Source organism: Procambarus clarkii, chromosome 4 (genome assembly GCF_040958095.1).
Source record: "Procambarus clarkii isolate CNS0578487 chromosome 4, FALCON_Pclarkii_2.0, whole genome shotgun sequence".
NCBI lineage: Eukaryota > Metazoa > Arthropoda > Malacostraca > Decapoda > Cambaridae > Procambarus > Procambarus clarkii.
The window spans coordinates 40371201-40393497 of record NC_091153.1 but is presented as its reverse complement, the minus strand read 5'-3'; the positions used below and the strand labels follow the sequence as shown (position 1 = coordinate 40393497).

The following is a 22297-nucleotide window of genomic DNA, read 5'->3' as shown; positions in this document are numbered from 1 at the left end:
ACATATGTGGCTTACATTATCTGGCCTTGTTCTTCAAATAGTGAAATAACAATACTGGTCGATCAAACTCTAAAATATGTCTAATATCTGCTTACTCGATAAAGCTGATCAAATCAGAAACATATAATATGCCTTGTTCTCTTGCACAAATAAAAGCTGATTCATCTCATGTACATTGTACACCTAGTTACATTGCTAAAGATGACTACATCTGGAATAGGTACTGAGCGCACTTTACCATCGACAGTGAAACATTAAAGAGAAGGTTGGACACCTGGGGGGAGGCAGACATATTAAAATATGTGGTGCATGCTGTCATACAATGATGTATCATGCATCTAGTGGCTGGTGTATAGTGTATATAGTGGCTGATGTATAGTGTATCTTGTGGATGATGTATTGCGTTCAAGAACTCATTGTCAACTCTGGTAATGTTAGAGGAAACTGTGTGTTTATTGTGAAGAGAAGGTTAGGTTAGGAAATTTGGTGAATTGTGAAATATACGTTAAATAGTGTTATGAAAACACCTTCAACAGGAATTTGGTCACGGATTACAATTGAGGAATAGATAGCATTGGTATCTTCATAGCTCACAAGACAATAACTGGCTACGGTTGTGTACCCAAGGCATTAACTTATGCTGTTAGTACCCTTGAAGAATCATCTTCTCCAAGTGTGTAACTCTGCTTTGAACACGCCTGCCTCACCCCAAGCCTCCAACCCTCATTATTATACTTAAAAGCTAATACTTGATACAATTTCCAGAATTGAATTCTCAACATATCTCTTAGAGTGGAGGAACTCACGGAATTAGTTGCACATGATTGAACTGCAATACACTAGTAGCATTTGTGAAGTTACCCCTAAACAGAAGTCTGAGCATTCACATTGCTGCGGTTTGCCTTCAAAATATACAAAAGGCGTTTATATATATATATATATATATATATATATATATATATATATATATATATATATATATATATATGTATATATATATATATATATATATATATATATATATATATATATATATATATATATATATATATATATATATATATATATAGCTTTGGGAACTAGAAGAAGTTGGAATAAGATGAATTCTGATCATTTTCAATAGTAATAGTCATTCTTGCCGACTATTTTTATGATTAATACTATTAACGGGACAAGGATAATTTATTTCATAGAATGATGTTAAAATTGCCTGATACCATAGTAGGAAGCTGAAGAAAAACTTACCAAAGTAAGAGTTATTTACAATAGAATATGGGGCAATGGGTTTATAAGATTTTTATCAAAATATAATTATTGATTGAAGATATACAAATACTTCATATAAACAAAATGTTTATTTTTATCTCTATAAATAAGTTAATATCCATAAAAGAGCAAGGCATTATTAGCACTATAGTCTCCCTATGCTGTATTGAGAAATTGTATACATTTTCGCAAAGTAGTTTCACAACATCGGTTCTGCATTACAAATGTAGATGCTATTTATAAATATATAAAATACTGTATACAACATACAAATCTCTCATAAATACCGATGCTTGAATTTCTCGATAAATGTATTAAAGAAGAATGATGGCCCAAAACAGACTGTAAATTAGACCCACAACCCACGAAGTTGTAAATAAAAGAACTCTGTCTCAAGCAGTTCCGAGCCACTAATTGTAAACTATTATATATATATTTTTATTTTCAGTTGCATGTTTAGTTATCAGCTCCGTTATTGCGTTTTGCTGTCTGTAAACTTATTACAAAAATCAATCAATCAAGAGTGTGGACTGTGTGCTTTCAATTATGCAGCCACTCATATAGATTGTATTTCTGGTACATGAAGGGGTTAAATGACTAGCTCTGGCGGTCAGAAAAGGCTTATACATCTTACCTAACATAAATGCTCATCTAGATTGATTTTTGTATTGAAAGGATGAAGCACCTGTTATTATTTAGTGATATTATCTACATCATTATATATTTCCTCTGAGAAATAGATCACCGATTATGCCTACAAAATTATCCACAACACCTTTTTGGTTTAGGATCAATAGTTTCAGTGTTAACAAAAGTTGATCACGTACAAAGTAATATAAAACTTTGTACACTCGTAAAATGACGAGAAGGTGTTAGTTTAAAATATTCGTGAAATGACTTATCATGTATTACATAATACCGCAAAAAATATTCGCATATAAAACCTATTGTCAGTGCATGTAATATTGACCAACAACTTTGGTGATTGAAGAATAATTTTGTTTTATATCCCGCGTAAATCGCATACAAATATTTTTATAATTCACATTTGATCTCCCCCCCAATATATATATGTATGTGTATATATATATATATATATATATATATATATATATATATATATATATATATATATATATATATATATATATATATATATATATATATATATAATATTAGTTGGATATCGCTATTTGTTCGTTTGTAATGTTTATGCAAGTTTGCCACGGGTTGTGCAATATTAAGCACATTGCATTGGTTCTCAGCATTCAATAAGAACATTTTTCAAATTACAAGATGCTGCTGCTCCTTAAAGAATGGCATTTCCTCAGTTTAGTAAAAACTGAGGATTGGCATTTCCTCAGTTTAGTAAAAAACATTCATTCACCATTCGACCTAGACAAGTCTATTATGCTCACTACCGTGGCTATTTTGACAGGGAATATAAGAAAATAAATATATAATGCACATTAGCTTGTATCTGCTCTAGCACATAGTTCTTCCTTAAGGCTACATAGCTTCTCAATCTTCACATGTCACCTGCTTGTCAGAACTGCACCTGAACTCTAACTTATCCACATCTTAAATATGTTATCATCCTTAAAATTCCCGACAATTAAATTGTAATATCCCCACTGAAGCCATGCTAGATGATGAACTACGTGATATAATTATTTTTACCGCACGTAATCAATCAATGGGACTCGCTGCGTTGAAGCGGCAGCCAGGGAGCGGCCCCTGCTCTGGGTGAATCTTTCTCATCCCTGTACCGCTGTAGCGGCTGTATCTACCGCTGTAGCGGCTGTTTCTACCGCATTTGTTATTGTAAACATATAACGGTATTCGGGACCCACTTTTGGATAACATTATGTAACATTGAAGCTCCCCTCAATTGCAGTGTTATATGCACTGGGTACAGCACTCGGGTGCTACACATAACAGTATCAAATACAGCAGGCCGTCAGGGGTGTATATAGACTGATAGATGTACCTCGCTTCTAGGTGTATATACCCTAAGATTCTCCTTCAGTCCTGTACAGTGTTCAGGACTCCAGGGGCCAGATTCACGAAGCAGTTACGCAAGTACTTACGAACGTGTACATCTTTCCTCGATCTTTGACAGCTTTGGTTACATTTATTAAACAGTTTACAACATGGAAACTTCATAATCAACTGTTATTGTTATAAACAGCCTCCTGGTACTTCGGAGCTCATTAACTGTTTAATAATTGAAAACAAAGCTGCCAAAGATCGAGAAAAGATGTACAGGTTTGTAAGTGCTTGCGTAACTACTTCGTGAATCTGGCCCCAGTTTATTTGCACATAGATGATCAATAACCAAGTACTTTAAGCATAAATTATCAGTAATCAAATATATCAAAATATGATAAAAAAAAGGAGAAACAATACCTAACGCATTATCCCCTTACCAATTCAACAATTACCATGTTAATACCATTTTTTTTAAATTTAGAACACGGATTCTAAATAGCATTTGTTATTTACCACTTTACCCACAATGCACCATTGATGTTCTCAGACTTGTTGTTTAAGATTCGCTACCTGGAACAAGAAGTTCCAAGTAGCACGGGCTATGGTGAGCCCGTAGTGGACTTAGATGTGCTTAGAGATGGTATCATGTCACTTAAGGTGACGTCATTCTCAGCGAGCTGGAACGAAAATCGCGCTAGCCTCACTCATGACAGTCTTTTAAACTCTTCTAAACTAAACAAATGTTTATACAGTAAACAAACAGCGTTTATGCACCAAACAAATAAATGTTTACACACTAAATAAGAGTGGTTGAAATTATATAGTATTAAATATGTATTAACACATTGAAACACTTTGCGTAATAGTGGCTTTAGGCATTGTATGTACTAGCTCTATCTATAAAGCCAACAAACTTTGTAAAATCTCTTTATGTATGTACCTTCACCTAAATAAAAATTATTATTATTATTATTATTATTATTATTATTATTATTATTATTATTATTATTATATTACACTGTTCAGTTACCCTGACTACAATAAAATTTAACATAATTTCCGCTATATTACTATAATGTCTTCATAACTATACTCCATCACTGATGACATGGTGGTGCGCAGTCTTTGTTTTATTTGGGCTTTAATGGACAGTTATCTTTTGCATTTGAATTTTAGAATCTACCAGTTTTGGACTACATAATGGCACGATAGCCACACACGATATAATTTGTACTTCAAGAGGATGGCAAAACAATTTAGAAAAAAGATCTTATTTACAAAGGTATGTGAATTATATTGATATGTTCATATTATGAAACTGCCAGCCGTAATTCGAGGCTTTTTTTTTAATGCACTATTGCTAATTAAAGATACGATCAGTGCAATTATTTAGTAGAAAAATTACTTTGCCGTATATAAATAAATTTAACATTTTGAAGAATGAATCAGAGGCGTTTCTCCAGTATTTCTCCTCGCACAGGACCCGGGATTCGGGAAGCTCTTAGCGTCTTCATTTTCGAGATCTGTACCTATTAACTCGATCATGGTGACAATCTCCATTTACTAACTAGGGGCAAGATTCACGAAGCAGTTACGCAAGCACTTACGAACCTGTCCATCTTTTCTCAATCTTTGGCGGCTTTGTTTACAATTATTAAGCAGTTAATGAGCTCCGAAGCACAAGGAGGCTGTTTATAACAATAACAGCAGTGGATTGGCAAGTTTTCATGCTTGTAAACCTGCTTAATAAATGTAACCAAAGCCGTCAAAGAGTGAGGAAAGATGTACACGTTCATAAGTGCTTGCGTAAGGGCTTTCGTGAATCTGGCCCCAGAACAATAACAACCTTGGATTGAGGGCGACTTCGTGGCTCCTCTATACTAGTAAACTGTTTAGTAAATATCGATAAAATACCCATAATCGGAGAGGTGGAAATCTCGTAAGTGAACACGCAAGTGCTTCGTGAATCCCAGCCCAGGGCCCTGATTCACAAAGCAGTTACGCAAGTACTTACGAACGTGTACATCTTTCCTCAATCTTTGACGGCTTTGGTTACATTTATTAAACAGTTTACAAACATGAAAACTTGCCAATCAACTGTTGTTATTGTTATAAACAGCCTCCTGGTGCTTCGGAGGTCAGTACTTGTTTAATAATTGTAAACAAAGCCGCTAAAGATTGAGAAAAGATGTACACGTTTGTAAGTACTTGCGTAACTGCTTCGTGAATCCTTGCCCAGGTCTCTAATATTTCGCCCACTAAAGGAATCAAACTTCCACAAAACTCTTTACTGCAAAACCAACTTTTCACTTTGCAACAAATCTTTCCTTCGTTAAATAAAGAGATTTGCTACTTTTTCAAATTTTGTGCTATACTTTTTGTTTGAAGAACAAGAGGTTCTGCTCAAGAGCCTGCAGCTGCTCAAGAACATACAGCTGCTCAAGAGCCTGCAGCTGCTCAAGAACCTGCAGCTGTTCCAGAACCTGCAGCTGTTCCAGAACCTGCAGCTGCTCAAGAACCTGCAGCTGCTCAAGAACCTGCAGCTGTTCCAGAACCTGCAGCTGCTCAAGAACCTGCAGCTGCTCAAGAACATACAGCTGCTCAAGAGCCTTCAGCTGTTCCAGAACCTGCAGCTGCTCAAAAGCCTTCAGCTGTTCCAGAACCTGCAGCTGCTCAAGAACCTGCAGCTGTTCCAGAACCTGCAGCTGTTCAAGAACCTGCAGCTGCTCAAGAACCTGCAGCTGCTCAAGAACCTGCAGCTGCTCAAGAACCTGCAGCTGCTCAAGAACCTGCAGCTGCTCAAGAACCTGCAGCTGTTCAAGAACCTGCAGCTGTTCAAGAACCTGCAGCTGCTCAAGAACCTGCAGCTGTTCCAGAACCTTCAGCTGCTCAAGAACCTGCAGCTGTTCAAGAACCTGCATCTGCTCAAGAGCCTGCAGCTGCTCAAGAACCTGCAGCTGCTCAAGAACCTGCAGCTGCTCAAGAACCTGCAGCTGCTCAAGAACCTGCAGCTGTTCAAGAGCCTGCAGCTGCTCAAGAGCCTGCAGCTGTTCAAGAGCCTGCAGCTGCTCAAGAGCCTGCAGCTGCTCAAGAGCCTGCAGCTGCTCAAGAGCCTGCAGCTGCTCAAGAACCTGCAGCTGTTCAAGACCCTTCAGCTGCTCAAGAACCTGCAGCTGTTCAAGACCCTTCAGCTGTTCAAGACCCTTCAGCTGCTCAAGAACCTTCTGCTGCTCAAGAACCTGCAGCTGCTCAAGAACCTGCAGCTGTTCAAGAGCCTGCAGCTGCTCAAGAGCCTGCAGCTGCTCAAGAGCCTGCAGCTGCTCAAGAGCCTTCAGCTGCTCAAGAGCCTGCAGCTGCACAAGACCCTTCAGCTGCTCAAGACCCTTCAGCTGCTCAAGACCCTTCAGCTGCTCAAGAACCTTCAGCTGCTCAAGAGCCTGCAGCTGCTCAAGAGCCTGCAGCTGCTCAAGAGCCTGCAGCTGCTCAAGAACCTGCAGCTGCTCAAGAACCTTCAGCTGCTCAAGAACCTTCAGCTGCTCAAGAACCTGCAGCTGCTCAAGAGCCTGCAGCTGCTCAAGAGCCTGCAGCTGCTCAAGAACCTGCAGCTGCTCAAGAACCTTCAGCTGCTCAAGAACCTGCAGCTGCTCAAGACCCTGCAGCTGCTCAAGACCCTGCAGCTGCTCAAGAACCTTCAGCTGCTCAAGAACCTTCAGCTGCTCAAGAACCTGCTGCTGCTCAAGACCCTGCAGCTGCTCAAGAACCTGCAGCTGCTCAAGAACCTGCAGCTGCTCAAGAACCTGCAGCTGCTCAAGAACCTGCAGCTGTTCAAGAACCTGCAGCTGCTCAAGAGCCTGCAGCTGCTCAAAAACCTTCAGCTGCTCAAGAACCTGCAGCTGCCCAAGAACCTGCAGCTGCTCAAGACCCTGCAGCTGCTCAAGAACCTGCAGCTGCTCAAGAACCTGCAGCTGCTCAAGAACCTTCAGCTGCTCAAGAGCCTGCAGCTGTTCAAGAACCTGCAGATGTTCCAGAACCTGCAGCTGCTCAAGAACCTGCAGCTGCTCAAGAACCTTCAGCTGCTCAAGAACCTGCAGCTGCTCAAGAGCCTGCAGCTGTTCAAGAACCTGCAGCTGCTCAAGAACCTGCAGCTGTTCAAGAACCTGCAGCTGTTCAAGAACCTGCAGCTGTTCAAGAACCTGCAGCTGCTCAAGAACCTGCAGCTGTTCCAGAACCTTCAGCTGCTCAAGAACCTGCAGCTGGTCAAGGTATCCAGCCCGTCCTCGTAAACAAAGGTCAAAGTCCATTCCAAGCACCCGCCAAACCCCTGTTTATGAATGTAAAACTGTTTACACATACAACCCGGCCTCAGTCCAAGGCCATTCCATCCAGCGGTCGACCCCAAAGACGCATTCATCAATTATAAAATGATATTCAAATTAGGAATTTTCTTAAATATAGATTAATATTGCTATATATTACCATATTTAGGCATTGGTTAGGTTAGGTGTTTAGGTTCACTATCGTTTCTCTTCATTTAGTTCGAACAAAATTCGACAGTGAAGCGTTTGTTTCGGAAGTGTTCGAACGTCATCAGTTGTGAATAGTGTGTAAAATTTTTTTTATTTAATAAAAGGGGGTTTGGCAGATGCATGGGAATGGACTTTGACCTTTATTTATGAGGATGGGCTGACACACGACTCATAACTGATGACACTCCCGAACACTTCCGGAACAAGTGCTTCACTGACGAATTTTGTTCGAACCACAACGCTGTAAATGCTTCACCCACGTACTATAAATACAAATAATCGCCAACAGAACCTAAACACCTAACCTAACCTATGCCTATATATGCACAAAATGCTAATATATTATTATATTAATTTATATTTGAGAAAATTCCCGTTTTGAATGAACAGCATTTAAAAGTGTATGAATGCGTTTGTGGGGTCGACCGCTGGATGGAATGGACTTGAATCGAGGATGGGTTGCCGTGATACCACTCGGTGAATATGACAGTTGCAACAAACTTTTATTATTTTTGAGCTGACTGACTTCAGTTGTTGTTGTTGTTTTTTAAATTCGCTACCTGGAACAAAAAAGTTCCAAGTAGCACGGGCTATGGTGAGCCCGTAGTGGACTTTTTACAGATTCTGACCTCTTAATATCACGTTACACTGAAATAAGAGCAATTCCGGACATTAACCAATGAAAGCTTTACATATGATTTGACTGCCGGACAGACCAGTCAAGAGTCATCCTTCACCTGCCCTGTGAGGGGGTCATCAACACCTGGCTACTCTCCTATATTCACTAAGAATGAAAATGATAATTTTGTACTTAATATTACCTCAGTATTTTCTGGTTGTAAATTGAATCACACTTCACTAAAATAGCCATTGCAATGTCCATGTATTAAATACCCTAATGGAATATGTAAAACATTTTGCTTATGCCCAGATTATCTGTCTATAACTATAGTATTAGGCTATGTCTGTTATCTGGCTACATTATCTGGCTAAATTACCAAACTATATTATTATATCGCAAAATTACCTCCCTGCATTACCAAGCTATATTATCTGAATATATTACTCACATGTTCATTAAAAGTTCATACACTTATATAAAACACACGCAAGTGTTGGATTATTATCTGTTGTATACAACACACCACATGATCTCATATTCTGATATCATATACATCTATAATGACATAACATAACTGGATATTTCAAAGCTAGTGTCATCTGTAAGAAGGAATTACTGAAATACAGAGTTTACATCAAAATATGGATAGATATATATATATATGTATATTCCACGTTCCATATATAAAACTTTACACACAGTGCTGACGAAGAAATGTCCTCTAGTTAAGATTTAGTATTCTGAGTGCCTCAGTTGAGAAGCTATTCTGTTTGTCTCAGTTGAGAGGCTAGTCTGAGTGCCTCGGTTGAGAGGCTATTCAAGAGTGCTTCAGTTGAGAGGCTATTCTGATAGCCTCTTCTTACTCTGCGCGTATAATCATCTCCTCATAAGTCATTTCACTTGATCTGTTGACAGCTCCTAAGAGATAGGAGACAACTACTTAACCCATCACTTGATCATCAGTGATAAGTTACCCACCTGTGGCGATATCGTCCACATCGTTAATACCAGAATATTGAGTTATTAACGAGGCCCATGATTTTCTTTAGTTAACCCTCAGTCCATTATCATATTATTTTAGGCTTGGATATGTTTTATTTTCTATACTTTTACATGCTGGATTGACGGGTAACACAGGCAATGAAATTGCCATTCAATTTTTTTCTAGATGTTAGAAATCTCCTTGTGGATTGGGGTTCAATTTCTGACTTGTCTTGACCGTGGGATATTAACGACGATGTTTAGTGTTGGTAAATATTGGTAAGTCATCTGCTGAGTTTGTGCAGGATATCACGGATAATTCACGGTATGATGATGTGCAGGTCTTGGATAATTCGTGCTAAGCTGAATGGTGGTGGATTGGGGAGGATTTTTTTGTGGAGGTTGTGCTCTAATCGTGGATGAATCATGAATGTTTAGTTTCGGAGTAGAGATGAATCATTGCAAGAAGCTGTGTGGCGGCTTATTGAATGAATGTGATAGGTTGCATGAAAGTGGATGGCTTATGGTTGTCTGTGAGGTGAAGGTTGACTGTGGGGTGAAGTTGGACATGTCATGGTTGCATGTGTAACAGAGATGCATGTTATTTAGTCCCTCAGCCCCCCTCCTTGTCGTGTCTGGAACAGATAAGTTGTGTAGTAGCGGTGATCCCGAAAGTGGAACTTGATGCTGCTGCTGCTGAAACAGCTGTAGTCTGAACTTGACGCTTAAGCTTGCAAATGGCTTCGTGTGACGATACCAATAAATATCGTCACCAATAACTATTTGCAGTTGCAAAGCCGTTGAGCGCACAGTATAGCCTGCATGGTGGAGCTCTGTGATCAAAACTGGTTTCAGAGCCTAGTATGCTGTAGTTTCACCACTTACGCACTTTCTTTGATAAACTCGGTCGACAAAAGCCATTGTTTTCTAATGTGCGCATGCGCTCGTTCTTCTTCGTTTGGTCAATAATAAATATTTTGGAATTTTTCCCTCCAAATTATTCTTGATCACTTTGAGTTGATAATGACACTCAATACTTTGCGGCTTACATAGTTACACCATGAATGGTTGAAATGTCAAGTTGGATAATCATTGTATAGATAGGCTTCGAGGCGACAGAACAGACTACAGCCTTTGGGATCGGGTGCAAGAAGGGATGACAGAGATAGAGGATAGACGGGTTGGTGGAGGTCGGGAAGGAAGAGGTGCTGGAGGTCGGGGAAGGGATAGGCAGAAGAGGTTGGGGGAAGGATAGGCGGTGGATGTCGGGGGTAGGAGAGACATGGGATAACTGCATGTAGTACAGAAGCAGGGCCAAGCAAGCGTGGGTGAGGCCAGGTTAGTGGGGAGGGAGTGGGCGGAGGCAGCATGAGGGAGGCGCAGGAGGCAGCAGGAGGTAGGAGAGTGAGGTAGGAGGCGGAGGAGACAGTCACGGGAGCTACAGTTCGTACACATCCTTCTTGTGGTGGTGCTTGGGGCGTCTGGACTCCTTACTGCGCGGCGCCTTCACGTGCGCATGTGCGGGGGGCCGGTGGTCGCGGGCGGCCGCGGTGGTGTACATGTTATAGCCCGGGATGATGTGCACCCGCACGTCGCTAGCCGGCCGCGCAGCTGCCGCAGCCGCCGCCGCCGCTGCCGCAGCTGCGTCACCGCTGCGCCCGCGGCGGGAGAGCGAGACGGAGGTCTTGCAGCAGCAGTAGTGGAACAGCTGGACGTAGGCCTCGCGGAAGGGCTTGTGGGCGGCGTAGATGAAGCTGGAGGCCGTGGCGGCCACTATTGGCAGCCATGCCACGCCCGTCCTGAGGGGGTCGTCGGCCCACCAGTCCCCGGCCAGGCCGGCCACCCAGCACCCGCCCGCGGCCGCCGTCACCACCAGGTTGGTGCCGGTGAGCGCCAGGTCCCGCGTCAGGGCCTGGGGCGGCTTCATGGTGGGCGGCACTGGGCGGCGGTTGCCACCCCGCCCCGCCAGCAGCGTGTGCAGGTGTATGCTGAGGGCGATCACCAGGGGCACCACCACCAGGGCCACGCCCACGCCCGAGGTGAAGGCCGTGTGGGCGGTGGGGCGCGGGAAGGGCAGGTGGGTGCAGTGTACGGGCGCCAGACCCGTCACCCACTGCGTGAAGGTGATGATCCCCGCGGCCACCCACGACACGCCCACCATGACGGCGAGGGCGGCGATGCCCACGCTGCGGCCGGCCACCCGGGCGGAGTTCTCCCAGGCGAGGGACGGGAGGGTGAGGAGGGCGGCGTGGGCGGCCAGGGTGGTGAGGAGCCACGAGGCGCAGCAGACGGGTGTGGGGTGGGCCCAGCCGGCCAGCAGCGACACCACCCATGACGGCAGCACGCCCACGCTCACCACCAGTCCCGCCAGCATCACGTTCACCACCAGCACGTTCCCTGCAACACAGCAACACGTCACTATCTTGCACACTCCTCACTATCTTGCACACTCCTCACCATCACCGTGTACAGTCACCACCATCGTGTACAGTCACCACCATCGTGTACAGTCACCACCATCATGTACAGTCACCACCATCGTGCACAGTCACCACCATCATGTACAGTCACCACCACCATGTACAGTCACCACCATCATGTACAGTCACCACCACCATGTACAGTCACCACCATCATGTACAGTCACCACCATCATGTACAGTCACCACCATCACCGTGGACAGTCACCACCATCGTGGACAGTCACCACCATCGTGTACAGTCACCACCATCATGTACAGTCACCACCATCGTGTACAGTCACCACCATCATGTACAGTCACCACCACCATGTACAGTCACCACCATCATGTACAGTCACCACCACCATGTACAGTCACCACCATCATGTACAGTCACCACCATCATGTACAGTCACCACCATCATGTACAGTCACCACCACCATGTACAGTCACCACCATCATGTACAGTCACCACCATCGTGTACAGTCACCACCATCGTGTACAGTCACCACCACCATGTACAGTCACCACCATCGTGTACAGTCACCACCATCATGTACAGTCACCACCATCATGTACAGTCACCACCATCATGTACAGTCACCACCACCATGTACAGTCACCACCATCGTGTACAGTCACCACCACCATGTAAAGTCACCACCACCATGTACAGTCACCACCACCATGTACAGTCACCACCATCGTGTACAGTCACCACCATCATGTACAGTCACCACCATCGTGTACAGTCACCACCATCATGTACAGTCACCACCATCATGTACAGTCACCACCATCATGTACAGTCACCACCATCATGTACAGTCACCACCATCATGTACAGTCACCACCACCATGTACAGTCACCACCATCGTGTACAGTCACCACCATCATATACAGTCACCACCATCATGTACAGTCACCACCATCATGTACAGTCACCACCATCATGTACAGTCACCACCATCATGTACAGTCACCACCATCACCGTGGACAGTCACCACCATCGTGGACAGTCACCACCATCGTGTACAGTCACCACCATCATATACAGTCACCACCATCATGTACAGTCACCACCATCATGTACAGTCACCACCATCACCGTGGACAGTCACCACCATCGTGGACAGTCACCACCATCGTGTACAGTCACCACCATCATGTACAGTCACCACCATCGTGTACAGTCACCACCATCATGTACAGTCACCACCATCATGTACAGTCACCACCATCGTGTACAGTCACCACCATCACCGTGGACAGTCACCACCATCGTGTACAGTCACCACCATCGTGTACAGTCACCACCATCATGTACAGTCACCACCATCATGTACAGTCACCACCATCACCGTGGACAGTCACCACCATCGTGGACAGTCACCACCATCGTGTACAGTCACCACCATCATGTACAGTCACCACCATCATGTACAGTCACCACCATCACCGTGGACAGTCACCACCATCGTGTACAGTCACCACCATCGTGTACAGTCACCACCATCATGTACAGTCACCACCATCACCGTGGACAGTCACCACCATCGTGTACAGTCACCACCATCGTGTACAGTCACCACCATCATGTACAGTCACCACCATCGTGTACAGTCACCACCATCATGTACAGTCACCACCACCATGTACAGTCACCACCACCATGTACAGTCACCACCATCATGTACCACCACCATGTACAGTCACCACTACCATGTACAGTCACCACCACCGTGTACAGTCACCATCACCGTGTACAGTCACCATCACCTTGTACAGTCACCACCATCACCGTGGACAGTCACCACCATCGTGGACAGTCACCACCATCGTGTACAGTCACCACCATCATGTACAGTCACCACCATCGTGTACAGTTACCACCATCACCGTGGACAGTCACCACCATCATGTACAGTCACCACAATCACCGTGGACAGTTACCACAATCACCGTGGACAGTCACCACCATCACCGTGTACAGTCACCACCATCACCGTGTACAGTCACCACCATCACCGTGTACAGTCACCACCATCACCGTGGACTGTCACCACCATCACCGTGTACAGTCACCACCATCATGTACAGTCACCACAATCACCGTGGACAGTCACCACCATCACCGTGTACAGTCACCACCATCACCGTGTACAGTCACCACCATCATGTACAGTCACCACAATCACCGTGGACAGTCACCACCATCACCGTATACAGTCACCACCATCACCGTGTACAGTCACCACCATCATGTACAGTCACCACAATCACCGTGGACAGTCACCACCATCATGTACAGTCATCACAATCACCGTGGACAGTCACCACAATCACCGTGGACAGTCACCACCATCATGTACAGTCACCACCATCACCGTGTACAGTCACCACCATCATGTACAGTCACCACAATCACCGTGGACAGTCACCACCATCACCGTATACAGTCACCACCATCACCGTGTACAGTCACCACCATCATGTACAGTCACCACAATCACCGTGGACAGTCACCACAATCACCGTGGACAGTCACCACCATCAAGTACAGTCACCACCATCATCGTGTACAGTCACCACCATCGTGTACAGTCACCACCATCACCGTGGACAGTCACCACCATCATGTACAGTCACCACAATCACCGTGGACAGTCACCACAATCACCGTGTACAGTCACCACCATCACCGTGTACAGTCACCACCATCACCGTGTACAGTCACCACCATCACCGTGTACAGTCACCACCATCACCAAATCCGATCATTCACCCAACTGTTAAGAGCCGTGTAACACCCCAATGTCACACATCATTATATAACACCATATATAACAATTATAATATATTGTAATCATCAAAAGTTATTCTCTGCATGCATCATTACAGTGATCGTCGCATATAGTGACCACTACTCCACTCTCCCCTTGTAACAAACAGGACAGTGACATGAGAATTTTTTTTGGAGGTGAGTATTTTCTGTCCAATAAGTATAGGTTAACCAATATAGCCAAAATATGGTACATTTTTTATTATTATTTCTAAAAAATAAAGGAAAACATTCCCATTAAACATAGTTTAACCATTTCATTTTGTATTGTTTTCCTTTAGTTTTAAGAAATAATATCGCCATTAAATATAGCCTAACCATTTCATTTTGTATTGTTTTCCTTTAGTTTTAAGAAATAATATCTCCATTAAATATAGCCTAACCATTTCATTTTGTATTGTTTTCCTTTAGTTTTAAGAAATAATATCTCCATTAAATATAGCCTAACCATTTCATTTTGTATTGTTTTCCTTTAGTTTTAAGAAATAATATCTCCATTAAATATAGCCTAACCATTTCATTTTGTATTGTTTTCCTTTAGTTTTAAGAAATAATATCTCCATTAAATATAGCCTAACCATTTCATTTTGTATTATTATTTCTTAAAGCTAAAGGAAAACATCTCCATTAAGAAAAATATATTTATAAGTAATATACCCGTTGATGATTTCGAGGTAATGGTTATCTTGGTTCACTCACTGGTACAAATATAAATTTGTACAGTTGAAATTTGTACAATTTCTTCATCAATTTGTACTGAACTAATTACCACGGTGACATTTGGTAAAGTGATCATTCTTTATCAGTAGCTATAAAATAGAATGGCTGTTTTTTTTGTCTATTCCAGGTTTGAGGATAGAATGGGGGGGGGGGGGTATGGGATTGTCATAGGTCAGTCAGGGTCAACCCCCAGTGCCGCCTTTTAGGAGATATTGGCAGTGTAAGGACCCCCATGCAATTTTCACCTAAACTGAAATTTTGGATTTGTTTTCTGTAGAGATTTTAAGTTTTTCAGCTGACCATAATGTTACATTTTCTTCCATTTCGTAAGTAAACGTGAAATTTAAGTTGGAATTCAAAACGAAACAAAAACATCTACATTACTATGAAATGTGGATCATTAAAAATAGGGAAAAATAGGAAAAATTACTTAAAAAATCACAAAAAACATAAAATGGATGTAAAATTTTTGCTATCTTGTCTATTTGTGTAAAAAGTTTACTATCGAAAGAAAAAAACAGACTCCAATGTTAGGCCCATTTTACGCTAATATTTTCTCACGAAGGTTTGAAAACTTGTGGCTAGACTCTTCTACTGCAGAGTTTAAGCCTATTTTCCTTTTATCGCTGTTATCTTTAATGATCGCTCGCATGTGAATATGTTTGTTGTGAATTTGAATTCCAAAAACCTAATTTGACTTTTATTTATGAAATTGAAAAAAAAATTCTGAAGTATCATTTCTTGTGCAGACGAAGTCACAAAACAACCCGTTCTCGCACTTGCTTATAGTCAATATTGGCTTATTTAATAAGTGCATATGTGACATACTAATTGATTGTGAATACTTTAGTTTACCTTGAAAAACTTCATAGAAAACACTGACCTCACCTAACCTTCTAAGTATGTTAAGATAAGCATCTTATTGCTTCGTATTTACAATTATTACTTAACCTATCAACGGTATAGGTTAAGTAATAATTGTAATTAAGAAGCAATAAGATGCTTATCTTAACATACTAAGAAGGTTAGGTGAGGTCAGTGTTTTCTATGAAGTTTTTCAAGGTAAACTAAAATATTCACAATCAATTAGTATGTCACATATGCACTTATTAAATAAGCCAATATTGACTATAAGCAAGTGCGAGAACGGGTTGCACAAAAACGTGGGTGAAAAACGTTGACCAGACCACACACTAGAAAGTGAAGAGACGACGAGGTTTCAGTCCGTCCTGGACCATTCTCAAGTCGATATCATTTCTCGACTCAATAATTACTATTATAGGTCAATTTTCAACTTCTGTTTACCGTTACCTTGCACTGATTTCGTGGCTCAACGTCCCCGCAGCCCGGTCCCTGACCAGGCCTCCTGGTTGCTGGAGGTCAACCAGGCTGTTGGACGCGGCTGCTCGCAGCCTGATGCATGAGTCACAGCCTGGTTGATCAGGTATCCTTTGGAGGTATTTGTCAAGTTCTCTCTTGAACACTGTGAGGGGTCTGCCAGTTATGTCCCTTATGTGTAGTGGAAGCGTGTTGAACAGTCTCGGGCCTCTGATGTTGATAGTTCTCTCTCAGAGTACCTGTTGCACCTCTGCTTTTCAACGGCGGTATTCTGCACATCCTGCCATGCCTTCTGGTCTCATGTGATGTTATTTCTGTGTGCAGGTTTGGGACCAGCCCTTCTTAATATTTTCCACGTGTAAATTATTATGTATCTCTCCCGCCTGCGCTCAAGAAAATCTAGATTTAGACACTTTAGTCAGTTCCAGTAGTTTAGGTGTTTTTACTTAGTGGATTCTAGCAGTAAAGGATCTCTGCACGCTCTCCAGGTCAGCAATTTCTCCATCTTTGAAAGGAGATGTCACTGTGCAGCAGCATTCTGTTTTAGAGAGCACAAGTGTTTTGAGAAGTATCATTGGTATAGACGTTTTGTCTACAGTGCTCGGGGTTCGTAGTCCTAATATTCCGGGTTCGATCCCCGGCGGAGGGGATCTAATACGTCATAAAAACGTGTTAATACGTCATAAAAACATTCTAATACGTCATAACAACATTCCAATACGCCATAAAAACATTCCAATACGCCATAACAACATTCTAATACGCCATAACAACATTCTAATACGCCATAAAAACATTCTAATACGTCATAAAAACATTCCAATACGCCATAACAACATTCTAATACGCCATAAAAACATTCTAATACGTCATAAAAACATTCTAATACGTCATAAAAACATTCTAATACGTCATAAAAACATTCTAATACGTCATAAAAACATTCTAATACGCCATAAAAACATTCCAATACGCCATAAAATCATTCCAATACGCCATAAAAACATTCCAATACGCCATAAAAACATTCTAATACGCCATAAAAACATTCTAATACGCCATAAAAACATTCTAATACGTCATAAAAACATTCTAATACGTCATAAAAACATTCTAATACGCCATAAAAACATTCCAATACGCCATAAAATCATTCCAATACGCCATAAAAACATTCCAATACGCCATAAAAACATTCTAATACGCCATAAAAACATTCTAATACGCCATAAAAACATTCCAATACGCCATAAAAACATTCTAATACGTCATAAAAACATTTTAATACGTCATAAAAACATTTTAATACGTCATAAAAACATTCTAATACGTCATAACAACATTCCAATGCGTCATAAAAACATTTTAATACGTCATAAAAACATTTTAATACGTCATAAAAACATTCTAATACGTCATAACAACATTCCAATACGTCATAAAAACATTCTAATACGTCATAAAAACATTCTAATACGCCATAAAAACATTATAATACGTCATAAAAACATTCTAATACGCCATAAAAACATTCTAATATGCCATAAAACATTCCAATACGTCATAAAAACATTCTAATACGTCATAAAAACATTCTAATACGCCATAAAAACATTCTAATACGTCATAAAAACATTCTAATACGTCATAAAAACATTCTAATACGTCATAACAACATTCTAATACGTCATAAAAAACATTCTAATACGTCATAAAAACATTCTAATACGTCATAACAACATTCCAATACGTCATAAAAACATTCTAATACGCCATAAAAACATTCTAATACGTCATAAAAACATTCTAATACGTCATAAAAACATTCTAATACGTCATAACAACATTCTAATACGCCATAAAAACATTCTAATATGCCATAAAACATTCCAATACGTCATAAAAACATTCTAATACGTCATAAAAACATTCTAATACGCCATAAAAACATTCTAATATGCCATAAAACATTCCAATACGTCATAAAAACATTCCAATACGTCATAAAAACATTCCAATACGTCATAAAAACATTCTAATACGCCATAAAAACATTCTAATACGCCATAAAAACATTCTAATACGTCATAACAACATTCTAATACGCCATAAAAACATTCCAATACGTCATAACAACATTCTAATACGTCATAACAACATTCCAATACGCCATAAAAACATTCTAATACGCCATAAAAACATTCTAATACGCCATAACAACATTCTAATACGTCATAACAACATTCTAATACGCCATAAAAACATTCCAATACGTCATAACAACATTCCAATACGCCATAAAAACATTCTAATACGCCATAAAAACATTCCAATACGTCATAAAAACATTCTAATACGTCATAAAAACATTCTAATACGTCATAAAAACATTCTAATACGCCATAAAAACATTCCAATACGTCATAAAAACATTCCAATACGTCATAAAAACATTCCAATACGTCATAAAAACATTCTAATACGTCATAAAAACATTCTAATACGTCATAAAAACATTCTAATACGTCATAAAAACATTCTAATACGCCATAAAAACATTCCAATACGTCATAAAAACATTCCAATACGTCATAAAAACATTCTAATACGTCATAAAAACATTCTAATACGTCATAAAAACATTCTAATACGTCATAAAAACATTCTAATACGCCATAAAAACATTCTAATACGCCATAAAAACATTCCAATACGTCATAAAAACATTCCAATACGTCATAAAAACATTCTAATACGTCATAAAAACATTCTAATACGTCATAAAAACATTCTAATACGCCATAAAAACATTCTAATACGCCATAAAAACATTCTAATACGCCATAAAAACATTCCAATACGTCATAAAAACATTCTAATACGCCATAAAAACATTCTAATACGTCATAAAAACATTCTAATACGTCATAAAAACATTCTAATACGCCATAAAAACATTCTAATACGCCATAAAAACATTCCAATACGTCATAAAAACATTCTAATACGTCATAACAACATTCTAATACGTCATAAAAACTCGTAGATACTGAAAAACTAATGTAACAAAATAAGTCATAAAAAGCGGCCCGGTCCTCGACCAGACCTTTTGTTAGTTACACACCCCAGGAAGCAGCCCGTGACAGCTGTCTAACTCCCAGGTACCTATTTACTGCTAGGTGAACAGGTACATCAGGGTGAAAAAAACTCTGCCCATTTGTTTTCCCCTCCGCCGGGGATCGAACCGGAACATTTGGACTATGAATCCTGAGCATTCGGTCATCCTCTCGAACGCAGGTTCAAACCCTCATCACGGCCCTTGTGGATTTGTTCACGTCATAAAAACGTTCCAATACATCGTAAAAACGTTCTAATACGTCATAGAAACGTTCTAATACGTCATAGAAACAATAATACATCATAAATACGTTCCAAAGCGTCATAAATACGTTCTAAATACGTCATAAGTTTCCAATACCGTCATAAAAACGTTCTAATAATTCTTAAAAACTTTCCAAAAGTCATAAAAACGTTTTAATTCATCATAAAAACGTTCTAATATGTTATAAAAATGTCTAATACGTCTTAAAAACGTCTAATACGTCATAAAACGTTCTAATACGTTATAAAAACGTTCAAAAACATTATAAAAACCATTCTAATTCATGATAAACACGTTCGTTTTAACAAGATGTAACAACTTTATTACATGCTGTAACAAGAGAATCAAACTATGTACCTGTTCTACCGTACACCTACATTCAAGGAATAGAGTTTACAGTATCTTAGTTTATGTCCTAAGCAATATAAACTGACTGTAATTAAAACTTTACTAGAGCTGTAATCTCTGTTCGGATTATAAACTATTTGATACTGAAGTCAAGTTCTTGTATGAATTTTTTGTTTCAAATACATTTTTCAGCAAAATATTTTATAGAATTCTGAGTAAACTCTTAAATACTAAATGTGTACCTACTCTCGAAGCTCCCACAGTCTCTAAATATATAGTCATGTAAAATTTTTGTATTTGGGTAGTTGGCTGTATTATATTAGAAAGGAACATCATAATATTCTAACACATATCCACAAATTAGTTTTCAGTTCGTGTTTACCAAGAACTACACTCTTGGAAACTAACATGTAGAGATCCTTTGCCCTCAGATCTCAACCCGTCCTCATCAACAAAGGCCAAATGATTATTAATCCAGTCGACAAACCTCCTGTGAAGGAAGGAAATAAAAAGTGGTTTACACACGACTCACAACTGATGACGTCCGAACACTTCCGGAACAAGTGCTTCACTGACGAATTTTGTTCGAACCACAACGCTGTAAATGCTTCACCCACGTACTACAAGTACAAATAATCCCCAACAGAACCTAAACACCTAACCTAACCTAACCTATGCCTATGTATGCACAATATGCTTATATAATATTAATTTATATTTGAGAAAATTACTATTTTGAATGAACAGTATGTAAAAAATTATCAATGCGTCTATGGGGTCGACTGCTGGATGTAATGGACTTGAGTCGAGGACGGGTTGACCAAAACACCTAACCTAACCTAGCCTAGCCTAGCCTAACCTAACCTAACCTAACCTAACCTAACCTAACCTAACCTTTGAAGCTATGGGAGGATCTTCTATTTTATTCGAGTACGGGCAAATTATGGATAGCAAGACATTTCTATGAATTTCCCCAAGATCAGTGTATAATGGTGTATATTACTAAACGAAATTATTTGGGTGAAGTGTTTGACAGTGTGCTTAAAGAATGCAAAGAGGAGCTTTGCGAACAATCAAATAATCCCTTGATTGTTTCAAGCGTAGGTTACACATATATGTTTGAGTGAAATTGGGTGGATATATAATAGTAATAATAATAATAATAATTATTTACAAAAAGGTACAGTGGGTTGGTGAATATTTTTATATTCTTGCAAAGCCACTAACACACATAGCGTTTCGAGCAAGTCCTTAATCTATCATATTACGTTAGGTGAAAAAGTACATTGAAGCAAAGTTTTATATCAAAAATATATATTGACAGAGGTGATTACACTAGTAAAGATGAAGTACTTAATTAGTCTTAAGTACTAATATTGGAGAAGTGGGTAGTACAAGAACAGTGTGAGTTTGAAAGAGTGGGAATAGAGAATATAAATGTAGAGAATATAAATATAAATACAGAGAATATATATATATATACAGAAAGAATATTCGTGGGAGCTGCCTCGTATAGGCTAATGGGCCTTCTGCAGTTTCCTTCATTCTTGTGTTCATCCATCTACCTATCCCTTGCTCCATCTATCTATGCATCTACTTATCCATCAATCTTTCTATCCATTCATTTATCTACCAATCCGTCGATCCATCCATCCATCTATCGTTCTGTCCATTCATCTATCATTCTGTCCATCCATCTACTCATCTACCTATCCATCTGTCTATTCGTCCATCCATCTTTCTGAAGTACTCCTCTTTCTCTCATAAAAAAGTGTATACAGTATGAAATAATAAAAATAGAATAGTTATCCCTT

General features: G+C 40.2%; 2 protein-coding genes across 2 annotated transcripts in view; both read right to left on the bottom strand.

The window, feature by feature from the left end:
- Positions 1–5627: 5627 nt before the first annotated feature.
- LOC138371180 (involucrin-like) lies at positions 5628–7559 on the bottom strand. Its single transcript, XM_069336019.1, has one exon. It carries the CDS (start codon positions 7557–7559, stop codon positions 5628–5630), a length of 1932 nt encoding a protein of 643 aa, XP_069192120.1.
- The window catches only part of LOC123750738 (uncharacterized), a 48354-nt gene continuing 33324 nt past the window's right edge, over positions 7268–22297 (bottom strand). Inside the window, exon 2 of the mRNA XM_045732846.2 lies at positions 7268–11784. Within this exon, the coding sequence (XP_045588802.1) occupies positions 10826–11784 (959 nt within the window). The 3' untranslated portion in view covers positions 7268–10825. The remainder of the gene's footprint in view (positions 11785–22297) is intronic.